Below are 25663 nucleotides of genomic sequence, written 5' to 3' on the forward strand. Positions count from 1 at the left end.
AGGAGAGGGATACCGGTGTGGGATGGTTTCCCGCCAGTAGACCCAGCAATGGTTTGTGGTCCGTTATAAGTTCGAAATCGCGGCCGTAGAGATATTCGTGAAAACGCTTGAGCGGCTAACGCCTCCCTGTCCAGTTGGCTATAGTTGCGTTCCGCCGAAGACAATGTCCTTGAGTAGAATGCAATGGGGGCTTTGTTTCCGTTTGGCATTCTGTGGCTGAGCACTGCGCCGACGCCGAAAGGTGAGGCATCGCAAGTTAACACCAGCGGTAGGGTTTGGCTGTACTGGATTAGCAGAGAGTCGGCAGTCAGCAGGCGCTTGACTGCGGCGAAAGCGGTCACCTCGGAACGTCCCCAGGTCCATTTAGCATTCTTTGCTAGAAGTCGGTGCAATGGTTCAGCAACGGTAGCTTTCTGTCTGAGAAAGACGCTGTAGAAGTTAAGAAGTCCGAGGAAGGCCTGCAACTCGGTCTGATTTCGTGGTGTGGGGGCGTCCTGAATTGCCTTAATTTTTTTCGATGTCGGGTGTATTCCCAGTCCATCGATCCTGTAACCCAGGAATTCTACGCTGGGCACGTTAATTTGGCATTTTTCCTTTTTTAGGCGGAGACCCTTTTCTCGAATTCTGGCCAAAACAATCCTAACACGCTTTAATAGTTGCTCCTCATTTGCAGCCGATACTAAGATGTCGTCGAAATAAGGGACGACTCCTGGTATGCCCTGCAATAGCCGTTCCATGACGCTTTGGAACAATCCCGGAGCGATGCTTACGCCGAATTGTAAACAGTTGCATTTAAAAGCACCCCTGTGTGTCACTATGGTTTGGGCCTCCGCCGTGGCGCTATCCACTGGCAGCTGCTGATAAGCTTGTGCCATGTCTAGTTTTGCAAAAAAAATTCCTGGCCCCAATGAGTGCAATAAGTGCTGTACTACGGGCACAGGATATGCGCTCTGTTGTTGGGCGACATTAATTGTGCATTTATAGTCCGCGCAGATGCGGACTGACCCGTCTGGCTTAACCGGGGTCACGATTGGGGTTTCCCAGCGAGCGTGGTCCACTGGTTCGAGGATTCCTTGCTCTACCAGCTTATCAATTTCCTTATCAATTTTGGGTCGGAGCGCAAAAGGCACTCTCCTCGGTTTGAGTCTGATAGGCACCTCATTTGGATCCAAATTAAATGATATTGGTTTTCCCACATACTTACCAAGGCCAGGGCTGAACACATCCTCGAACTCCTTAAAAATTCCTTCAGCGCTGCTGTTGCCCACGGCGTTGATTCCGGTAACTTCCAGTCCCAGGGCTTCGAACCAATCCAGTCCCAGGAGGCTTTGCAGTGGCGCGCTGGCTACGGTCACGGGCAGCTGGCCTGTGATGTCTTTGAATTTCACTCGGAACGTGCCTTGACCCATGACGGGGACCCTGTTCCCCTGGTAGTCGCAAAGCAGGATGTCTGGTGTCCATAGTTGGCGCTTCTTTAGAGTTGGAATCGCCTTTTTCATCGCTGACCACGAGATGATTGTTAGCGATGATCCCGTGTCGACTTCAAGCTCGCAAGGTGAGTCCTCCAGGAGGACAGTGAGTTTCAGCTTTTTAGGTCACTTTGTGCGGACCTGTCCTATCGTTGTGAGATAGGTTCTTAGTGGTTCTCTCTGGGAATACTCTCTCTCGGCTCTCTGGGAATACTCTCTCTCGGCTCTCTGGGAATACTCTCTCTCGGTTGACTCCCTTGGTTCTCTCTCTGGGCGCCCTTTGTTTTTTCACCAAGCCCCTGGGGTGGGTTTCTGTCGGCGATACGATGGCGGTTGCCATGTTGTAGCAGGTACTTCGCTCCGACACACCTTTGCAATGTGTCCGATTTTGTCGCAACGCTGGCAAACAACGTCTCTAAAATGGCAGGTAGACCGGGGATGATTCCCTCCGCAGCTTGCGCAGGGTGGCAAGCGGGATTCAAATTTTTGCGCCGGTTTTGAGTGGCTGCTGCGCATGCGATGGCTGTCTTCGCACTCGCTGTCCTCGGTCTCCTGATCGGTGGCCTCGTGATGCACCCGGGTCTGTCTGGTTCTGGAATGGGGTGCGCTGTACCCGCGTTGCAGCGTTTCTGTAGACCTGTCCGCTGATTCCGAAGCTCTTGCCTCATCTAGTGCGATTTGCAGGTTTAAGTTGGGTTTGGCCAACAACCGTTTCTGCAACGTAATGTCCTGTAATCCGCATATGAGGCATGCTAGGATGTGCTCATCCAGATCCCTGAATTCGCAATGTGTTGCTGCTTTTCGGAGCGCTGCAATGTACTGGTTGATGGATTCGTCCGCCTTCTGGTTTCTCATGTTGAATTCGTGGCGGCGAACGTGGCGGGAAGGTTTTGGCGCGAAATGCGTTTGTAGCATTTGTTGTAGCGCCGTCCATGTTACCGCCTGGATGGGGGTTGGCTCCAATAGATCCCTGGCCGTCTCGAAGACCTCTCGACCGCAGTAGCTCAGGAACATATTCTTTTTCCGGGAGTCCGGTACTCCCATGAGATCGTTTGCCTCGAGGAAGCATTCGAATCTCAGCATGTAGGATTCCCAATGCTCGGCTACTTGGTTGTATGGGGTTGGTGGAGTGTGCATCGCCATCTTGTCCTGCGTTTGAATTTGCCGCGCTGAGATGGCTGCCGGAATTTCCGCCGAAATCCGGGCTGGATCGAATCCGTGGATTCTTGCTAGTAGATCCTATCTGCCTCTCGATCCCATCCTCGTCGCCAGTGTTAGATTCGGGCAATGAGAGAACAGACTCCAGACGATAGTGACATAACAGCTCTTTATTAGTTAGGTAGTAGTGATCCAGCTGAATACGGGGTCGTGCAGCTCCCCTTTTATGGGGAGCTGGCAGACCTCCCATCCAATCAGAACAACCCCTTGTTCCCGCCCTGAGTGGAGACTACAGCGGTTTGTGTAAATATCTAACACTTAACTTGTGTATGTCCCAATCCTGGCTAATCCTGCAAAATTCCTCCGGAAAATGACAGTTGGTTTTACCTGAACTGTTGTTTTGGGAGGTTTTGCAGGATTAGCCAGGTTCCCTAGCATTGATCCAGGGGTTGGGGGAGTTCAGTGGTTAGGGTGTGTTCCCTTATGACTTGTTTTCAGGTGTTTTGCAGTGGTCTTGACTGGTTGAAACTGGGAACTCTGTCTTGAGGCCAATTGGACATCACAATACCCAATGCTGGCTAATCCTGCAAAACCTCCTAAAAGAACAGTTCAGGTTAGACCAACTGTCATTCTCAAATAGTTTTAAATAGAATCAAAGAATCCAATTTAGGTTGACTAAGAGTACTGTGATGGCACCACGTTGTTTTTCTTGCTTTAAATCTAGTGGTGCCTCCCTTCTTTTTGGATAAATACGGCCTCTCATGAAAAGGGTTTCTGAATGTTCTATATGAATACACATCCTGATGATTTTCTGTCTTTTTATGCTGTTTTGATGCATCCTTTCCACTTTCTTTCTTTGAGGATTTGGGCTTGCTTAGTTGTATTTTTAACAAGAAAAATAAAAGATAGACACAGATCTGACCATCAACCTGTGGCTAATCCAGCATTCTGTCTTTTCTTACTCCAAGATACTAGCTTTCAGGTAATCTATGATTACAAATAGTTTCCTCATCCCTGCTTTCATGTGTCCCATGGCCCCATTTCCATCAAACTCTCAAAATGGTGAACCAGAGATTGAATTCCGTCAGCATCGAGTATCTTCTGTTCTATTATTTTTTGCTGGGTCTTGAACATTCAGGGTCAGGGCCTTTTCCTCCAAATCTTTTCTTTGAAGCTTCCCATTTCACTTTAGAACACAATTGAGCTTCCTTCATTCTAAAGAGATTTGGTCTGCTTTATACTGAAGGACACTGTTTAACAATAAACAGCATGGCTGAACAGTAGCAAAAGTGTTAGCTTAATGGGTCCTGAAGGTTGTATTTGAAATACAGCCCATGGGGAAGGAATTCTGTATCTATAGCAACACAAAACCTGAAAGAAGGAAGGGCATATTCTCATCTATAAGCACAAGACTAGAGAACATGAATTTCATCTATGCTATTATTGTTTCATTAACAAAAAAGGGTGCTAGGGAAATGCCATGGGATTTTTTTTAAAAAAATTAACAATAGTTGTGCAATCCTCTAGTGGCTGAACCATATATACATTTTGGGTGAAGGGAGGCCATTAAAACCCAATGGGATTTCTGTCAGCCTCTTAATTATAAGACCACAGAAATGCTACTATGGAGAAGAAGGCCAGGAGATATTGTTTGGACATGTGCTCAGAAAGCAGTTCTGATTTAAATATTGATAATGGAAGTAGATAAACAAAGGCTCAAAAGCAAAATAGAGTTTCTGGAGTTAAAAAAAAGGCCCAGAATCCAAGAAAAACTCATTTAAGAAAGGATTATTGTTCCCGGATCACTTCTATTTCAAACTGAGCAGCATGGCTCATTTCATTTGCATATGTGTTTATAATTTTGCATGGGAAAAGCCATGGATATTCTCAGGATTGCATTTGTCATGAAAAAACCAACAACCTTGAGTTTTATTTATGGGAAAGAGTTGATGTTTGTATTTTCCTATGAAATGACATCACCATGCTTGATGGCCCAAACCCAGTGAAATCCAATTGAGTCAAATCCCTTATTGCTTACAAATCGAAAAAAATCTTCTAATCCCCTCGATCAGGGATGTCAAACTCGATTTAATTGAGGGCCGCATCAGGGTTGTATTTCTCCTTGGAGGGCTGGGCATGGCTGGGGTGGACGTGGCCAGCTTGATGTCACTCATATCAGGGGCGCCTGTGGCAGTCCAAGAGCTTTACCAGAGAAAATGTCTTCAGCTGAGATGGCCTTCTGCCACCCTCCTGAAAATGGAGCTCATGAGGGCCACATGCAGCACTCCTGAGCATCAGTTTCACTGTCAGAGGCACTGCAGGCCAGTTCTTTGCTGTTTTCAGGTTGGCCTCATGGGCCAAGTCTAAGCACCCCATGGACCGGATCCTGCCCCCAGGCCTTGAGTTAGATCTACCCCTGCCTTAGATCTATTCTAAGAGATTATAAGGTGTGACTACCCTTCCCCATCCAGCTCGGGACTCCTGCACTGCTTCTTCAGGTACACATTCTATCACAGTAGAATACGTGGATAAGTGGAATTGATTCTAATCCCGGTAAAAACCAACTATGAAAATATTGCTGACATTTTGGAAAGCCTTAAAAAGCCTTCTACCACTAAACTATAATCTGCCTCTTCCCCCCCACCCCGACCAAAGTTTCAAAATTTGATGATTTAAGTAAGAAAAACCTCCATACCTTTCAACTTTACTGATTTACGTAAAACAATATTAACAAGCAAGATTTTGCCAAAATTTGCTGCAGTCATTTCACTGGGGTCTGTCTACTGGGTTTCTAACTGCCAATGAACATGAAGTATGTTCTCCGCAAAATGTGTGCTAATAGGTCACATAACCTGAAGGAAATTCTTCTCTTTTCTGGAGAAATTTTGTAGGATTAGCCAGGATTGGGTATTGTGATGCCCAATTGGCCTTGAGACAGAGTTAAATTGAAGCCTCGCCTCTGTGCTCCTTGCTTCTGGTTCCCAGTTTCAACTCTGTCTGGCCGAAGAAAGACAAGTTGCTTTTGGTTCCTGATTCTTCCAAAAACAATCCAGTGCCAGCCTGCAAATTCCTTCTCCCTACCTTCTTCCCCTTGCCTCCATCTGATACCTGGAAGCCTCCCCTTGGTGTGGCTCACTCCCGGCCACCGATAAGGGATTTAAAAGTTGCTTCGTGGAGCTATAGAGGCAGGTTGCCATTACGGTGGCCATTTTGGGGCCTCAAATTCCTGCGGGCCACATGGGCTGGGCAGAGGCTACTACAGAGCCTTGTTTTCATCCCTGCCTTCCTGGGGTCGCCCCCCCTTCTACAGCGGTGGCGGCAAGGCCCTGCGGGCCTCAATCGACACCAGGCGGCCTGGAGCAGCGCGGTACAGTGAGGATCACCTGTGGCTGCAGGCAAACACGCAGCTTGCAAAAGGGGCTGGAAAGGTCTACCGGAGGTTGATTTTGTCGCATGGAGGCCATGAATGATTGGGGGAAACTGTTTTCTTGGTTGCTGCTGTTCAGATGGGCTGAGCCTGGTGGAGCCCTTACCTGGTGCCATGGCAGATGCAGAGAAGAGGCCAGATTTCCCCCATTGGCCCCTAGGGAGGGGACCTCCAGTGGGGCCCGAGTGAGGCTCATAGCCTCTGTGAGACTGCGAAAGACTGCAGCAGCTGGAAAATCCTCCAAGCCTTGCAGAAGGATGAGGAAAGGCAGCACGGGGCCCTGGAAAAGCAGGTGTCCAGGGCTGAACAGAGAGGGAGGCCTAGTTCTCTCCTGCAGTCTAGATCACCTATTAGATCCAGGTCTAGGTCTCCTCACAGGGGGGGATTCCCCAGTGTATCTCAGAGACATTTCACCTCCCCCCCCCTCTCCATGGTGGAACAGGGCCCCTATCTAAGGGATCCATTTCATTGAAGGGGGATCAGGGGGGATAGTCCCATCAGGCCATCATTGGCTCCACAGCCTGATGACTGTGCACAAGAGGAGGAGGAGGATTCCTTCATTAGAGACATGGAGCAGCTTCCAGCAAGCATTCAGAGGTTTATCTCCTCTGCTATTTCACATGGAATTTCTGCTGGGTTACAGAAGCAGTCTGTGCGACCCGCAATGGTGGCAAAGGTCCCTGCGGGGGGGGGGGTGCCACTGCTCAGGCCAGGCTGAGGCCTTCCCCCTTGGAGGTACGCCAGCCTGTTTCTCCTTCTCTAGCTAGCGAAGGTTCCATGGCGGGGGAACAGGTTCAGAGAGAAGTAGACATGTCTGATGATGAGGATCCCTCAAAACCTGAGACATCAGAATTCTCTGGTTTGTTTCCTCCGGATTTGTTCAAATCACTGCTGCGCATGGCCAGGGCCACAGCGCAACTGGGTGAGACGGAGGGCGCCAAATCTGGTGCCAAGGAGGGTAGTCCAGAGAAAAAGCCACTTCTCGGTTATAAGGAGGTGGATCAAACTGACCATCGTATTGGCCTATGTGGTTCAGCACCTTCCGATGCCCCAGGGCATGACAGCACACTCCATCAGGAGTGCGGCTACCTCGTCGGCCTGGGCCACACAGGCGCCTATCATGGAGATTTGCAGGACTGCCACATGGGCGTCCCCGTCTCCCTTTATCAGACATTACAGTTTAAACAGGTTTGCATCGGCTGATGTGGCGTTTGGGTGTAGGGTGTTACAACAGGTGGTACCTCTCATTTGGAAACCAAGGACACCCAGAATATGGAGGAAGAATGGAGAGGCCAATCAAGCACAGTAATCCCACGGTCATTGAACCAGTTTTTGGTGCTTTCGGCAAAAGTTGCTCTCATCAGAAAAGAGGACTTTGGACCACTGAGCAACAGGACTTTGGACCATTGTGCTTCATTAAGACCAGGGTCAACGCTGCTGTCTACCAGGAGATTTTGGAGCACTTCATGCTTCCTTCCACAGACGAGCTTTATGGGGATGCTGACTTCATTTTCCAGCTGCCCACACTGCCAAAAGGACCAAAACCTGATTCAATGACCGTGGGATTACTGTGTTTGATTGGCCAGCAAACCCTCCTGACCTGAACCCCATAGAAAATATATGGGGCATTGCCAAGAGAAAGATAAGAGACATGAGACCGAACAATGCAGAAGAGCTGAAGGCCGCTATTGAAGCATCCTGGTCTTCCATAACACCTCAGCAGTGCCACAGGCTGATAGCTTCCATGCCACGCCGCATTAAGGCAGTAATTGCTGCAAACCAAGTACTGAATACATATGCATGCTTATACTTTTCAGAGTTTTATTGTTCTATGTACAATCCTTGTTTTATTGATTGCATGTAATATTCTAATTTTCTGAGATGGTGGATTTGGGGTTTTCATGAGCTGGTAAGCCATCACAATTATGACAAATCACAGCTTGAACTATCTTGCTTTGCATGTAATGAGTCTTAGCTCATATATTAGTTTCACCTTTTAAGTTGTATTACTAAAATAAATGAACTTTTGCATGATATTCTAATTTTTTGAGTTTCACCTGTATATAGAATAGATTTTTAAATCAGAATTTTAACTGAATATAATGCTGTTATGTAATTCAGATCATATTATCTTCTGATTAGCAATAATTTAATCTAAATTGTTAATCTCTCCAATTGCCCATATTTCCCCCAGAAAGATTTGCCTATAGTTTTTTAACCAGGAAAAGTCTTAATTACTATAAATATCTGCTGTACAATTTCTTTGTTATTATCCTTGAGAAATGAGACCCACCATCCTTACTTGACTTTATAGCATTGAAATGTCTTTATATCGATTTGGAAATTAAACCTTGTTGTACATATAAGACAACAAAGTACCAGCAATCATACTTTAAAAGCCTAAAAAAATACTTCTGGAGCAAAGTTTATTGCATCTTCACATCCTATGCCTTTTGTAACACTTCGTGCAACATATTTCCCCACCCATATAGCCAAATTCAGATTATGAATTTGGCAGTCCAATTTCTTTGGAGGGTGCTTAGTGAGAGAGTCTACATCCTAAAACAGGTCTAGTATAAATTCTGATTTCCCTAGTAGAAATAATTCATTATGTATTTATAATCCCTGGAAATTATAGCTACTGTTTTATTATAGTTAGTGTAATTTCTGCAGAATGAACCTAATTAGTAAATACGGACTTTCTTCCCTATTAGAGCTGCACAAAGAAGGTAAAAGAAGCACATATATTTTAAATAAATATGTGTAGATTATATGCATTTAAGCATAGTAAAAGTAATTTAAATGAGGAAATACAAAGATGCAACACAAAAACATTCTAAATAGCAACTAACCATTGTGTGTATGCCAAATGTTTATGCATATAAAATATATGTGGCATATAAAAATGTAACGCAAAGATGTAATACATTTTCAACTAAAAACTTGCATCTTTTCATTTTAGACTTGAGTTTATGAAATCACATTGAGTGGCAAAAACCTGACACACTAAATATGCTGAATGTGCAAGATAGGCAGCTATAAAATTAGGTGAATTTATAAGAGAGGAAGACTCAGCTGCAAGCAGTGATAGAGAAGAATAATGTTAGGCGTGGAGAAAACGGATGTGGAACAAAGCAGATGGCAAACCGTGTGTGTGTGTGTGTGTGTGTGTGTGTTTGTTTGTTTCACTGGGCTTGGAGTACATAAATCACACAAAAGACTTTATTATGTGCACTGCACACCTTTAGTATATGTATCCCTAATTACTCAGCCACAGAAGGAGAAATGGGGCCGGATCTTATGAATTTAGAAATATTTGTGAAGGAGGGAAAAAAAAAACCTCCCTCACACTCTCTTTCCAAGCAGCACCGGCATTTATCTTTCTGCAGCAGTGTTTAGCGTGAAAAGGGAGTATCAGGAGAGTTTGATAGGATCCAATTAAATTCCAACCGATAAAATAATGATGAATTGCAGTTGAGCTCCGATGAGACGCAATGCACATTACTGCCATCCCCATAGTGCGAAGAAGGCATGGAGGTCATCAACTATAGAAAAATAGAACACAGTTGCAGCTGTACTACTTGTGTAGAAAATAGTCAAGGGAAATGAGGTTGGAAGGTGTTTGTGTGAGTCTGTGTGTTCAAGGTAGATGTGTAGACCACAATAGTGTTCCGTATGAATCCAGGAGATCAGCACAGGAGGTGTCTTCCTTTGCCATTCAGATTCAAACCCTTAGACAGGGACATAAAGAAATCTAGGTTCCTCATTCTAATGGGAACTATATTTTTATTGTGGCAATAAAAAGAATCGAGTAGAAATAAGATTAGGCCTATTAAAATACCAGACATTCCTATCACACATTGCCCATTAGATAAACAAACTAATTTTGGTTAAAGTGTTATGTTTTAAGTCTAATCTATCCCAATTGACTCTCCCCTATATAAATAATTCAAAGATATCTTGAAGGCATTTCTGCTGCTTGGAAACAATAAGTCTTAATAGGATCAATCAGTCAATCAATTCAAATGTATTGCAATCAAAGACCAGTACCCTTAATACATATTAAGTAAGTAAAGATGGTCCTTATTTAATGTCCACTCATTCAGCACTGAATGTGTGACAGTGCTAAATGAAGGGTACATATAACTAGTCTTCAAAGTCTCAACTGTTGCAGCTTCCTGTGGTCACAATTGCAATTTGCAATCCCTGCCAGTTTGCCACAAGTAAAATCAGTGGAGAAGCCAGCAGGAAGTTAGAAGTCGCAATCACATGAGGTCCTCACTCAGTAACCCATGGTGATTTGCTTAGCAGTGACAACCAGAACTGCTGGTGTTAAGTGGCAGAGTCATGTAACATGATGTTTTGTGCATAGTGACTGAATCCCAATCCCAATCAACATTGGTAAGGGTATTGAATTAAAATGTATGTGTAGATTGTGTTCACACATTCCATTAAACCAGTGGTCGGTAATCTTAAAATACTCAAAGAGCCACAAATGTCCTAACCGGAAATTCTGGAGCCGATAGGAAATCCAGTTCCCTCACCATGGAGTCTCCTTCTAGTGTGGCGCCATTTTTCTTCTAACTGAAAGCTGTGACAGGGAGCCACAGCAGAGGGATGAAGGAGCCACATGCGGCTCCAGAGCTGCAGGTTGCTGACCCCTGCATTAAGCTATAGCTTGGTTTAGCTACAATTTGTTTCACACTCTGTACTGAGTATGAGTACTCTGTACTTATGATTTACAAACCACAAAGGGTGGATTCACATGCATGCACTAAAGCCTAATAAATTGTTGAACTTACAGTAGGTGGTGTGTAAATTGAATCATGTATTTCTTTTCCTGGTGACTGAATGTGCAGTCAGTTAATCCTAAATTGAATAACATTTATATCCCGTTTTCAAACCTTCCAGGCACTTGGCCATTGTTTTTCAAAGAACTTGGTAACTATTTGATGCTTGATTAGGTGGAACAAGATGAAACTTAATGAAGGGGAATGTTAAGCAGATAGCTCCGCACAAACTCCATGTAAAATATACAAGGCACAAAAGTACCATTTGACTTGTTTAAACACCAGCTGATGGTGAAAAATGCTCTTACAAAGAGATTTGTCAGCTTAAAAAGAACAGTTTATTGAGTAAAGTATATAATATTTATTTCAGGTTGCATACTCTTAAAAGGAAGAGATATTTTAATGCTGGAATGTTGAGAATATCAGTTTGTACATTCTAAAAACAATACAATAATTTTAAAAAAATAAGAATATTTTCGCTGGGAATGTTTTCTTTGTCTCCCCTCTGGTATGTTTTTCTATAATGGATCTTTTGCACCAGATCCACATATTTCTCTTTCTAGGTATTCTTCTGTTTTTGTCTCCATATCTATATTTTTTCTTTGTCCTTCTACCCCCATCTGCTTGTTTGCTTGTCATGCTGTGTGCCCATCTGTGTACGTTTCTGTCCACCTACAAATGGGTATTTTTTTTATTTTTAAAGACTGATCAATTGAGCTGTATATAGAAGCATTTGTTGTAGACTTTTCAAAAAAGGAGTATTAAATATAGACTAGCAGAAGGCAACTGATTACTCAATCAGGAATAGAGACAATTAGGTCAGAGGATAAAAGTAGCTTTGTGTCCTAATTGTTATTATATCCTCTACTTTAAACTTCCTAAGTTGCTTTTCAATGTCACTGTTGATGTTTTATTTCTTTTTGATGGTGTTTAGTTTTGTTTTCATGGTATTGCATATTTTTACTATCAGTTACTTGCATTACATATGTAAATGTCATATCCCACTGGAAATTCTGTATAATGATTATGAAGAGGTTGAGGGATTGCCGATAAAGCATTTAGTTTGTGCGCAGGTCATAGATATGCCTAGTTTAAAGGTGATGTGAACACCTCATAGTTTTCTGTTTATTAAATTGTTAAAATTGTCAAAGGTATGTAATTTTCTGCCATGTGGGGAGGCGCACATGCTGAACTCTGCTGAACTCTGATGTTTCCAATTTAAAAAGGGATCCACTAGAGCAGGGGTGTCCAAACTTTTTTCAAAGAGGGCCAGATTGGATGAAGTGAACATGGTGGAGGGCCGAACATTTTTCCAAACATTCTTTGAACAATTACAATTAAATGCAAATGAATTATGAAATGAAACTCACTTAACGATGCTCTTGCTTAGCAACCAAAAGTTTGGGCTCAATTGTGGTCATAAGTTCTCTTTCTTTTTCTTTCTTTCTTTCATCTCTCTCTCCCACTTTCTTTTTTTCTTTTTCTTTCTCTCTCTCTCTCTGGCTCTTTGTCTCTCTCTCCCTCCCTCCCTCTCTGTCTCCCTCTGTCATTTTGGGACTGCCAGTTGGGAAAGGGGCTTTGCTCCTGCTCCGGGCTGTAATTGCGCCTATGTTTTCCACGGCGTGGAGCAGTGGCGAGGCTCTGTGCGGCCAGCGATGATTCCGGAGGCCATCAGTGGTGGGCAGGGTCCCCCCTCGCGTTCCTCGTCTTCCCGGATGGCCCTGGAGTCATTGCCGGCCACACAGAACCTCGCCGCTGCTCCACACCGTGGAAAACATAGGCGCAATTACAGCCCAGAACAGGAGCAAAGCCCCTTTCCCAACTGGCCCTTCCTCCCTCGGAAGGCTTCGGAGGGAAGCTTCTGCAGAAGCCCGGGCGAGTGACAACAAGTTCCCGCCGTTACGAAGTCTCAGAGGCTGTAATTTTCTGAGCTGTGCGCGCGCGCCTGTTTTCCAAGGCGTGGAGCAGCAGCGAGACAGTCTTCTGCTTGCCAATCAGAAGGGAGGGCCGTGGGAGGTCCGCATTTACACAGAGCAGGGAGGGCTGTTAGAGGGCCGTATTAAACCGCCCCCCGGGCCGCAAATGGCCCGCGGACTGGACTTTGGACATGCCTGCACTAGAGGTAACATGAAGGATCCTGGAGAGAACTAATCATACTGGCCAAATGAGAGGAATACTCTGACCTGGCAATAAGACAGTTTCCTATTTTTCTTTGAACAGAACTATTTTCTGTTCAGGAACAAGCAGTTGGAGCAGTTTGGCCTCAGTTATTAGGAATCGGGTATCTCTGTCACTAGCCTATTGCAAAATGCTTTCTGTCTTCTTTTCCAAATGCTGGTGTTTTTATTTGTTTGATGCAAGCATTTATGCAGCAGCATTTATAGTTATCCAGCACATACATGGTTTCATATTTCGGTAATCTAAATATTTCTCACCCTTCAACATAGATTATTGTGCCATCTAGGCAATATCATCTATTTTGAGTAGTAGCAATTCTCCAAAGTCTTGAGGCCAAGGGTTCATGTCACCCAATAACTGATGCCTTCATGGATACAGGGAATAAACAATAGGTTCCTTCGCAAGGAAAACCTTTCAACTTCCATATTTTCTTTGGATATATTCACTTTATATGGAGTATTTTTTTTAAAAAAAAAAAGTAGAAAGGATAGTTGTTTAATACATATCTTTGTTACACTTAATTCACTTGAGCAGGGAAAGATAGGAAAACCATTATCATGAGATCAGCCAGACAGATAGCATATTGTTAATGGGAATCTGTTTTATATAAAGAGGTGGCTTTAGACAGTTATAATGAAAGCAGTGGGACCTATCTCAGAATAGCTAGCCAGATCTACCTCAAAATGCATTGGCCTCATTCTGCTCTGGTTTAATTTTAGATCAACCACTTTGCTATTTTTTTTAAAAAAAATTATCTGGTGTATAAAATAAGGATTATGAAATAAATTTGCTTCTCATCAGATGGGTGAGGGGGTAACAGGTAGAAGTGTTGATTAGTTACTGTTTAAATCTGTGGTATGTTAACTACAGAGTGCTGTTGTAATCTAAATAGAGTTGTGTGGTGTGTTTTTTAAAGAAAAAGTAAATAGAAATCCTGTTTGAGCTTTCAGGGCATGCACAGAATCCATCTGTGTATCTGTCAACAACAAATAAACGCAGCTTAAACGAAAATAATTGGAGTACGGCCATTCCTGTGCTGAAGTGCCAAGTCTTGAGGTTAGGTATCTGCAGCAATCACAACTGGCAAATCGGCAGTAGAAATTGAGGGATTTTCTTGCTGGTTTTGCATGCTGCAAGAATATAACACAGAGATTCAAGCCCAGACTGTATTGATTAGGACTGTGCTGTTCTTTAATCTTTACAATATTTACACATCTGTCTGATATTCTGTTTCTTTAAGATATCTACAACGAAGACAGAATTATGGGTGTAGGGACACTCAGAGAGGGAAAGATGCATATCTGGATGGCTGTCTCCTTATCTGCTACACTAAAGAAACAGTTTTCTTAAGGGGTTAGGCCTTGAACTTCATGTTCCTAGCAGAGGCTGTCTGCCCAGGAATACATCAATTTCCAAGAATCTCTACCCATCCAATTCGATCTAACAGATTGGGCATGCTGCAGATCCTTTCAGCCAAAGACTGTTGGGCCTCTTCCGGAGTAGCCCCTGCTCTGTGACATATTCTCCCCACAGAGTAAATTAGAATGGCCTCAACCCTGCCAGCTTTCTGAAAGGCTGCCTGCATAGTTGAGCCTGAGGCTCTGAACGTGCTAAGAACCTCATTTCTTAGCTTTACTGTTAATTGGTTCATTACCTCGGCTAGTGTATATATTAATTTTGAATGTTTTCATTGTTTAAATGTTTTCATTATTATTTTTATAGTTAGACATTGGTTGGGATATGTGACTGTAGAGATTGATTGGATGAATGAATGAACAATTAATTAATTTCCTGGACCCATGACTTAAAAAAAAAATCTTTCCCTGCAGAAGAGATATTGCTGGCAATGAAAATTACCACTGTAGGAGCAACTCTAAAGAATAACTGGAAAGGTCTTGGGGACCAAATCACCCTACTTTTATTTTTGTGTTTTTAATGAGTTCTAGGAGGGGAGGAATCTAAACTGCTGGTTGATTATGTCCTGCTGAGATTCACAGTTGTAGCAGAATCACGGAGGAGAGTGACAACTGGAAAATGGACTGGGGAAGCATTGAACCAGTAACTGGCTTGAGGTGGAGGGCATTTTGTGAAAATATGCATTCTGGCCAAAGGCTAGGGTAACTTCCTTTAAGGTTACAGTCTAATCAAACATTTCAACATAGCCCTTCCAACTTAAAACCCTTGCTTTTCAGTGCTCTCTTGGGTAAAATAGCCATTATCCAGGATTTTATCTGCTATCTAAGAGCCGTGGGCATCAGTGGTTAGAATGCAGTACTGCAGGCTAACTCAATGCTCACTCCAGGAGTGGCTCAAGTTTGACTCAGCCTTCCATCTTTCCAAGGTCGGTAAAATGAAGACCCATATGGTTGGGTGCAATATGCTGACTCTGTTAACTACTTAGAGAGGGCTGTAAAGCACTGTGAGGGAATATATAAGTCTACTTGCTATTGCTATCTAGTCCTTAACTTTGTATTTATCAGGAATATATGAAAACAGAAGAGTGGGGAATTTATGCCTCCCAGCTTTGTCCACCATACTATGGTGTGATATAGTAGACTAGGAATATGCTTGGGAAAGGAGAATAACAGTCCTTAAAAATTCCATCTTGATAACCAGATGTACATTTTTATAAACTCCTAGTTTTCAATGGAAGATGCTATATTTGGTTATTCAGGCTAGTTATGGATATGTCAGCATACTATTTATACTTTTATTGAATGGTCTCTCCTTCTGGTTTATTGGGGATAATCCAAACATGCCATTGAATTACACATAACACCATGTTTTGTAGAATTTCAGTAACCTCATTGATTAATTATCAACTAAGAACGGTTAATGATTTAATGCTCTCCTTGATGTTGATCAGCCTGTCCCAACTAGTGTCTGCTCCTCACTTACCATAGGGGAAAATTTGGATTTGTCTGCTTCTTTGAAGTTTCTGATCTAAAAATGGAGACTCTGTCTATAACACTGTTGTCATGGTCATATCATTCTCTGGTTAATTTTAGACTGAAAGCTGATAGAAACTTCTAAGGGTCAAGGACCATTTAAAATTATCCCGTTAAAATACTTTATTTATCTAAATAGTTTCATGAAAGCTTTGGGGAATTTCTCATGGTATCTGTCAGTGATACTGTTAAGTGCCATGGCTGACCTCTGAAAAATGGAAGTAATTGAGGTGGTTGACATTGGCGCTCCTAAGAACCCATTTCTCTCTGATAGAGGCAAATCAGCCCACTGCTTTATTACGAATTTAAGAGTGGCGAAGCAGATGGGGCAACAGGTAGGAGAAAGACTTTTCTGACAAATCAGATTGATGTACAATATGAAGCCCATCTGAAAATCTGTTTTTTTACCTAGGTCAATTTCAGTTCCATGTGCTTTGTAATATTTTGTTTACCAGAATGTTGGAGGGAGGTACTGTTGGTAGCTCAATTATGCCCTATTTATACCCTATGAATTTGCAATTGAGCAATTTGCTTTATCTTTATCCAGTTTGCTCTTTTCCCCCCAATGTTGGGAAAGGCTGCAGGGCTAAAAATTTAGATGCCTCTTGTCTGATTTTTGAGATTCTTTCCAAGATGTAGATCTCGGGGATTTTGTTAGACTTGTGACAGATGATACTAAGTGTCAACAGAGGCCCATCTAATGATCTATTTGAAGTGCTCCTTTACTACTCTCCAGCAACCATAAAGAACAGACTAACATTACTTTCTGTATTAAATGGCATATGCTCCAGCAAGATTGAATTGGACCTCGGGGAAATCCTTCTGTAGCACTTCTGGCTCTTCCTCTGAGAGAATGTTCAGAAAGTTGCGCTGAACAGAGTATTGTTTGAAATCTTAGGTGTTGACCTATGGTGTTTTGTCCCAATTATATTCTACCTGAGACCCCTGTGGGAGGTCATCTTGGGTTTTGGAGTGGGAAGTCACCAATAATGCTTCTATTGCTCTGAATGTGCCCTAAGTTTAAAAAAATATGGGCAAGAGAAAGAAGAACAAGTCTACAGAAGATAAAAGTGCTGTGAATAAATACCAGGTTATTGGTTTGGGGTGCTTAGGTCAGTCTCTTTTGGCTGAAAGAGCTGATTCACATTTGGAAAGTGTTCCTTAAAGCTCTTCCATCACTGGATTTGTCAGGCATGTTTTTGCACAAAAATGCCAAAAGTCTCAGCTGCCTCCCTTCCTTAGCCAATTGGGTTTGACAACATGACAACAGTTAGTTGCTGCTTTTCTTATCTTCAGTCTTGATTACTGCAACACACTGTATGTAGTACTACCCTTGAAAAATGTCCAGAACTTTCAGTTGGTATCAAATGCAGCACAAAGGAATGTGCTCATATGGAGCTTGTGTGAAAGAAGTACAGATGGTGTATACAATGTTGAGTGTTGGTATTGAACATTTAAGTCATAAATAGGGTCTGAATGTTTGGCTCATCTATTAGGAGCTACTCTAACTGTTAGGTTTTGCAGAAGTGGCCCTTTTGGAAATCTTCCAGATATCAAAGCTTTCTATTTCAGTGGGGAGGGAATGTTGCTACATTACTTCTTTGGAGGTTTGTATTTGGCCCAGCTTTCTTGGTGCTAAGAAAATCTGTAAAAACACATCTATTTTTAATGGTGAAATTAATTTAATGCTTGTTTTAATGTTACTTTAAAATAAAATATATCTATCAATTGTATTCTCTCTCTCTAACAAAATTCATCAGACAAAATATACATTAATGTATAACGATTTCAATTATAGAGTTATCCCTGATTGATACTTTAAAAAGATCAAGAATACATTACAGCAGGGAATGAAGGAAGAATCACACAAAATCACAAAAGGCAAACCTTGTGGGGAGATCCTACCTACCCAGGTAGTTTATTTAATTCAGTTCAGGTGCCATCTGACTCTAAATGGCTTACAATATAATAAACTATGAAAATGCAATACAAAATTGCATTTTCATAATAAACTATGAAAAAACAATACAAAAGAAGATGTTGGATAGCCATTTGTCTGAAACGGTATAGGGTTTCCTGCCTAGGCAGGGGGTTGGACTAGAAGGCCTCCAAGGTCCCTTCCAACTCTACTATTGTATTGTATTGTATTGTATAAAATAAAACAAGACAGGATCTAGTTGTTGTATTCAAAAACATAGAGGAAAATGCATCTGACAAGAGTCCATCTATCTTAGCCCAAGGTCTTCTGGGCCATATACAAAGCCAACAAGGGGAGAGCCATGTGGCCAGGTATATAGATAAAGAGACAGACAGAAAGAGATAGATAAGATAAATAGACAGACACATGATTTAAATTGATATTTATATCAGTGTAGCAACAGTAAATACAAATGTTACAATGGAATTGATTTTTACCAGTACCCAAGTGGTGTTTCATGTTTGTGACTTTTAAGGAATTGGCATTGACTTTAAATACGTGTAATAGGCAAGGCTAATAATATTTCTGTAACCCACCCTTTGCTCTTCTATTTTTCCCTCCACGCATACACATATAGTTATATTGTGAAAGGGTATTATCATATGTATCAACAGTTATTTTTCAAATGTTTTAAAAACACATTTTTAAAAACCTGTTTTTTTTTAAAAAAAAATGAAAGATAGACTTGGGGCACAAATAATAGTTTCTACTGCCCCCCGCCCCAATCCTTTTTTGAAATTGTTTTTGCAAAAACAATGAATAAAATGTCAGCAGTGCTAATAATAATGACACGGGCATACAGGTTTTGCTTTGAGAGTCCTCCAAAAGGTAGCATTGCTAAAGCTATTCTTTCATTACTAAGAATCCCAGCAAGAATCAAGGTTTCAAATCAGAACGGGATTTATCTTAGAGCCTTCAGCAGCATAGACCTCCAAAAGGGGAAAAATAATAATTCTTTCTCTGCTATGCTGTTGATGGTTAGCTGCTTTCAGTGCGTTCCTTCTCTCGGAAAGAACTCTACCCAAGGGTTCTTCTCTGTGTTTTACTGGTCGATAATCTGGATAGTCCTTGCTTCCTTGGGACTCTGCCTGGCACCTGTGCTTTCTGCATCCAGAGTAAGTAAAAGTCAGAGAGCACATAGAGTAGAATTTATGCATAAAATGCAATCGGCCAATCTGGAAAATTGTTAGTTCAAAATGTGTTAAAACATTTATGCCAGGTTTTTTTGGACAGAGGCATGATGCCATCCCCCATCTAAATGGTGCTGGTGTGGAAACATTTGTATTACAATTTCAGAGTTGTCCCCCAAATTCAAGGAACCAACAGCCTAACACGTTCTACCATTCCGAGATACTCTGTGTGTATGCATAATGCAATGTTTGCTGATAGTGTAATTTTGTGAGAGCCTAACAAGCAAATTCAGGTTGCTGTGTGCGACATCCATTAAGCCAGCCTAATACATTTGCAGAAGTGTATAATTGTAAAAATGTGAATAGGGAGATGTTAACAACATTGGCATGGAGCCACAAGCAATGTAAGACATCAACAAACATGATTGTTTAATAAACTGACCTTCATTATCTTCTCCCACATGTTTGTTTGGAAATAAGCCCTGTTGATTCCAGAAAACTACCTTCCAAATGCATGTATTTTGAGTTGCAATCCTAAATAGTTAGAAGTTGTCAGAGTGCAACTAACTACAGTTAAGGATAATAGTGAAACATAAAATTGGAATAAAATGAAGTCGAAAACCCAAGTGCCTAGCTTTGTTGTGTGGTGTCCGACTGCTGCCCATGGTTCAAATTTATTGGCTGCTTTCCTTCCTGTTTTCTTCAAAAGGCCTACCTTTTAAACCCTCCCTCTAGCTCTTGGGATGCATTTCCATTCCCTTCCTTTCTGCATAGTTTGGAAATCCAGGAATACTCTTAAGCAATTATTGGCAAGACCAGCATTCTAGATTGTTCTTCCTCTAGATGAATGTTAGAAACACTGGCAATTGTAGAAGTAAATGGATTCCTAGTTCTTGGCGTTTTTTCCAGATGTGCCCATCCATCCTTTTGGACCAATGTAGTATTAAAAGAGAAATTACATTCAGTGCCTTCTTAATTATGTAAGAACATGCATGGCATGTTTTTAGCTATCTAATGTAGCCTTTGTTCTTCGCTGCATTGAAGATGTTGAATTCATTAGCTTCAAGCAAGTTCTCCAATGTATGAGATAATGAATCTGCATTGTGCCATTGCTGGCTACAGATGATGGTTTATAGAACACACTCCTTTATATTATACTCTGAAAAGGTAGTCCTTTAGACAAGCAGACTGATTGTTGATATCAGGAATGTATCTTTTCAAACTATGCACGGTGGGCTGCCAAAATTGCTTTCAGGAGAGAGGGGAAAGATGGAAGGAAGGAAGGAAGGAAGGAAGGAAGGAAGGAAGGAAGGAAGGAAGGAAGGAAGGAAGGAAGGAAGGAAGGAAGGAAGGAAGGTATCCATCCTACCTTAAAGCAAGGGAAGTCTTAATGTCATAAGAGATATTGCAGTAAAGCTGATTATTCATGAACATGAACCCTCATCTTGTCTAAGTCCTTACTTATGCTATAGGCTGCAGAAGATCACCAGAAGACTTAATAATTACCACCAAGAAAATGTTTGTCAGATAGAAAGGGTCATGTTACGTGAGACAAAAATGCACATAACAGTCTCTCCTGTGTAAACTCTTTTTGTCAGAGTGGGTTTCTAAAGAGTTAATAATCTGCCAGTTCCCACTTTGTACCCTATTCAAAAGGAATTCATTTCCAAAAAGATCCAGGGCAGAGAAATGCAAATAAGTGTTTCGGACAGCTGCAGGCTGTATGCCTTTCTGAGATGCCAGGGCCCCAAATGAGACATGTCAGAGTACAAATTGAAAATGCCAATTTCACTTATTCTGCCACGCTGCTCGTCACAGCTAAATCCTTCCCTGCCACCCTCCCAAAACACTTTTCTCTTTCCAAATGATGGGTACTTTTCCTTTATGTAAATATACGTGACCTTTTTTAAGTTATGCCTATAGACAGCTTCTTCGGCCTGTTTCCAATTAGTCTAACACAGCCAGAAAAGAATGAGACATGAACACACACAAATATAGTCGCACACACTTACACAACTGCATGTACCACATTATGCAAACATCAATTATTTCCAAGTCTCTACTGACCTTTAAATAGCTTATATATTATATTGGATAAAGATATTATTGATGTGAACTTATATTAGCTGCACTTCAATTATCTGAACTTGTGATTATGCAATCTGTATTTAGAGTTCTATTCTTTGGTGCAAGATAGTTGGCATTACAGAGCAGCTTGATGTTGTCTGGGTTACCGTCAGCAGTTAACTTGGACAGTGTCAAGCTAGTGAGGGATTATTCTAGGAAAGGCATTTATGGAAGAGAAATAAAATTAATGAATAAATGGTTGGTTGAATGTGCCATCAAGTTGTTGATTCTTGGTGACCAAATAGATGTTCTCCATGAAAATATAATAATAGTTCAGATAGATACATCAACCCGCAGATAAGACACTTGGTTGAAATGCGTTAATGGTTTAATTTAATATTTTTATGTTTTTAATTTTAAAACCATTTAATATCATATTCAGCCCTTTAGGCAAGCCTTCCTCAAATTGATGCTCTTCAGATATATTATTCAATGAGTCCGGGCATATATATGTGAAGAATGCTAACTAGGTAAAGCAGGTTTTAAACAGCTGAATTTAATTAAAGAATATTTTATATCATTAATATTATAGATCAGGGGTTGATAAATTTTTCAGGCTCAGGTGCCATTGCAGAAGCTCACATAATGGGCAAATATCTGTCAGGCATGAATAATCAGATCCACAAGTGGAGATTTCAATTAGCTCTTTTATTGCTTTAGCCAGCCAATTACACAGAAGTCTTCTCAAATTGGCAGTTTGCACCTGGATCAGACAAGATAAGGTTCAGTGGCATTCAAACGTAGTCAGACTTCCCTCTCTTATGCCCACATAGGGATTCTAGACTAATTCCCTGTTTGACTCCTCTTCTCTCTCCAACAATGTCTTACAAATGCCAAGATGTTAAATTTCAGAAGTTTTAACCTATTTTTCCAAAGAAGAAATGTATCCAGGTAGTTCTTGGGTTACAAGAGCTAGCGACAAGACTTACAATGGAGTTAAACAAAGAGGGACTTGCAATGAGTCCATCCATGTAGTTATGTGATTATTATAATCCAGGCCCTTGATGCCTGCTTCATGAGTATGATATTGCAGTGAGCCACAGTCACATGATCACAGTTTGCTAACTCCTCACAACGATAATGGGAAAACTGCCAGGAGTTGCAAGTTGCAATCACATGAGGTAGTTGCTTAAGAATCTCCCAGGGATCTAGCTTAATGACAACAATCAGAATGGTCAGAATTGCTGTCATTAACCAATGGGGTCACATGAAAACTTTAAGCCTTAGCAATAGCAATCCTGGGCCCAATTATCATCACAAACCAAGAACTACCCTCATAGAGAGCTTGGCCATTGTTATTTAATATGGGAGTAAATGAACTTCATTCTAGTGTGTAAGACTATGCCTATGGGTGCTCTGTAACTAACCCTTATTAATTAAGGCTTGAGACCTATATTGCTATAGTCTGTACCAGGAATGGGCTGCTATGGATTTGTCTGGGTTCGGGAGAACCCATAGCTAAGGTTATGGCCAGTTTGGAGATCCTCCAAATCCCACCCCCGGGTGGCTCCGCCCACCCCACCCCTACCAGGAGTCTCCACGCAGCCCATTTTGGATGTGAGGTAAGTGCAGAGCCCGTGTGGAGGCTTGGGGAGGGGGAAAAACGGGGCCTTCTGGAAGGCCAGAAATTGGCTCATTTTTTGCCTCCCGAGGGCCTTCAGAGCCTGGGGAGGCATTCACCCTACCAGAGGAAAGACTCCGGGGTCTTGGGAAGGTGAAAACTCTGCCCCCCCCGGCAGTGGTGCAGGAGGTTGACTAGGCCACACCCACCCAGCAACCGGGCAGAGAACCCGTTGCTGAAATTTTTGAAGCCCATCCCTGGTCGTACCTCATATTGCGATTCTGTATTGTTTCTGGCTCTCTATGCAAAAAAAAAAAAAAAAAAGATTGGTCACATCATTTGACACAGCTCTCAGAAAGTGAGTGTTTCTGTTGTGTGTTTTGTTTCTCATTTTCTATGCATAACAGTTCACCTGTATTCTGTATGCTTTATAGCTTTTTTTAAAAAAAACATACAAATTAAGACAAATTGGATTTCCATGGAAGTTGAAGAGGAGGAGGGAGAGAAAAGAGAGACTTGGAAGAATACATGGCTTGGGGAAGATACTTGTTGCCTTCTTCATCTTTCTGGCTGCCTGATGCCTTGGTGGCTACTCTACTGCTGTGGCTGAGCAGGGAGGGGGTGTTTCCAGAGCAGGGGGAAAGCTGCACCTGTAGTATCCATAGTTCCCTAACAAACTAGAGCAAGCTATGAATCTTTCATTTAATCTCTCCTGACACACCTGTCATTTTCTCCGGAGAAAAGCAGAGAATCTCTCGCCAAAGGAGGTCATTAGCTGTCAGGGAAGGTTCCGACTGCCTTCCTGTCTTCCTATCGATTAAGCCTCCACATGCACGCAGGCACTGTGAAGGGAATATTGATGAGGCTGCAAGAAGTTTGTCTGAAGCAAGAGATTGGGTTAGGTTTATTTTTCACAGAGATAGATGGGGTGAAGGCTCATGGTGATGTAGGAATGGAAATACAATTCCCAATTTGTGTGCCTCTGGAATCATCCTTCTTAGAGAGAGAGTCTTCCTTATGTCCGTTGCATTTTCATTTTCTTCTCCTGCTGTAGAAGAAGCTGAACAGTATTTGCCAGCTCAACAGAGACAAAAGCAATGTCTCTAGTTGCTGCGAGGCTTTAGATTCTATTCTTCCTCAGTTTAAATATTTATTCAGACAAAGGCTCCTTGCTCTGTTGTCTTATTTTGAGGAACAGGTGCACAGCATTCCTGGGCGCTGAATGATGATTAGAATAAAATAACTTCAATTTGTACTTTTTATTAATTTATGCAGTGACAACACTCATTTATAGCTTGTATATTACATGAATAGGTCTGAAAATCACTTTGTTTTAGGTTTTGTGTATTCTCGGATTGTACTTTTAACAACAAGCCCAGTTTGTTAGATGATGCAATTTTGTGCCAAGGACCATTAGCCTCAACAGCTCAAATAAATTACGCATGTGATTTGACATCCAGTAGATTTGCTCAATTTTTACCAATCATTCTCTACTGGTAAAGAACATTACAAATCCAGAACCAGACTATCTTAACATTGCCTAAGTAGGCAAAGGGATAATTAAAGTGGAAAATAATTTAGATTATTTGGATTGATACCCAGTTCAGACTTTCCCCCAAAGTGCATTCTGTCTGGCAGAACTGTAGCGAAGTAGCTGGGGGGGGGGGGGAATAAAGAAAATTGTGGTGGTGTTGTTGTTCCCTAGTTATTGGGGAGACTTAGTGTCTGACCAATCTGTTTTGCTTTTGGCGTGGTCATAATTGGCAGAGGAAGATCCAGGTAGGTGAACTTGAAATTAGTGAGAATAATGTGATGTCCTCACTGGCTTTTCATTTGCCTCTTGGTTTGTATCTGCTATTTTTGTGTAAGGTTGACTAATAGACTCTGTGCCCTGTTGTGTCTTCTTTGGCAGTATTTCTATGAAGGGAATGACATCAGTGACCTCCCAGTGAACCTTTCTGTTGTGTGGAATGGAAACTTCATAATTGACAATCCCCAAAACATCCAAGGTAAGATGAAATAGGGAATGTAGAAACACCTTCAGTTATAACAAAATTTCTCCATAGTAAACCGTCTCCACACTTAATCTTTGAACCAGCCAGCTGGGGATCATATTGGAATTAACAAACTGCCACAAGTGAAAATTCAAAACATTTTGCCCATATGAGCAAACACTTTCCTTACACATAGCAAAGTTAAAGAAGACAGTCTGGAAAGACCTGGTTTTATAACTTATTCTCTATGTCTAATGTATCTCTGGAAATGCTGCAAGTTATTCAGTTAACTAGATGCACATCCTGGATAGCAGGAAACCATGAGCAAGTTATTTTATTAATGCAACCTAGGTCATTCATAAATGTCCTAAGTGAGAGGATTGAAGGGGATCTCATCAGAAATTTGCAGATGACACAAAACTGGTGGAATTGCTAACACTTTGGAAGATAGTTTCAGGTTCAGAGGGTCTTAACAGACTTGAGCATTGGGCTCCATTCAACAAGTTGCAATCCAATGGTGAGAAGAGTAAAGTTCTGCATTTAAGCAGGAAAAGCCATATGTACCAGTACAAGATAGACATTATCTAACTCAACAATAGTGCCTATGAAATGGGTCTAGGTTTCCTGGTGTATGCAAGTACGACTCAGTAGTGTGCTGTAGCTGCTAAAAAAGTAAATACAGTCCTGGAGTTGCATTGACACAGGGATAGTTTCAAGATCAAGGGAAGCAAAAGTATCACTCTATATCACACTGATGAGGTCACATTTGTAATATTGTGTCCAGTTTTGGTCACAAAAAAGATGTATAAAAAAGATGCTGAGGCCCTAGCAAGAGTGCGAAGAAGAGCAACAAATATGATAAGTGTCAGCCCTGGAGGCCATCTTTTTCTTTGGATCTTCAGG

At 41.8% G+C, this 25663-nt stretch overlaps 1 protein-coding gene across 5 annotated transcripts in view; it reads left to right on the forward strand.

Annotated features, from left to right (window-relative positions):
* Positions 1 to 25663, forward strand: part of PLXNA1 (plexin A1) — a 434540-nt gene that overhangs the window by 308179 nt on the left and 100698 nt on the right. For all 5 annotated transcript variants that reach the window (XM_081965343.1, XM_081965340.1, XM_081965344.1 and 2 more), the window contains exon 11: positions 24679 to 24775. In XM_081965343.1, the coding sequence (XP_081821469.1) occupies positions 24679 to 24775 (97 nt within the window). The remainder of the gene's footprint in view (positions 1 to 24678; positions 24776 to 25663) is intronic.

This window comes from Natrix helvetica (assembly GCF_964273705.1).
Source record: "Natrix helvetica genome assembly, chromosome: 1".
Lineage (NCBI taxonomy): Eukaryota > Metazoa > Chordata > Lepidosauria > Squamata > Natricidae > Natrix > Natrix helvetica.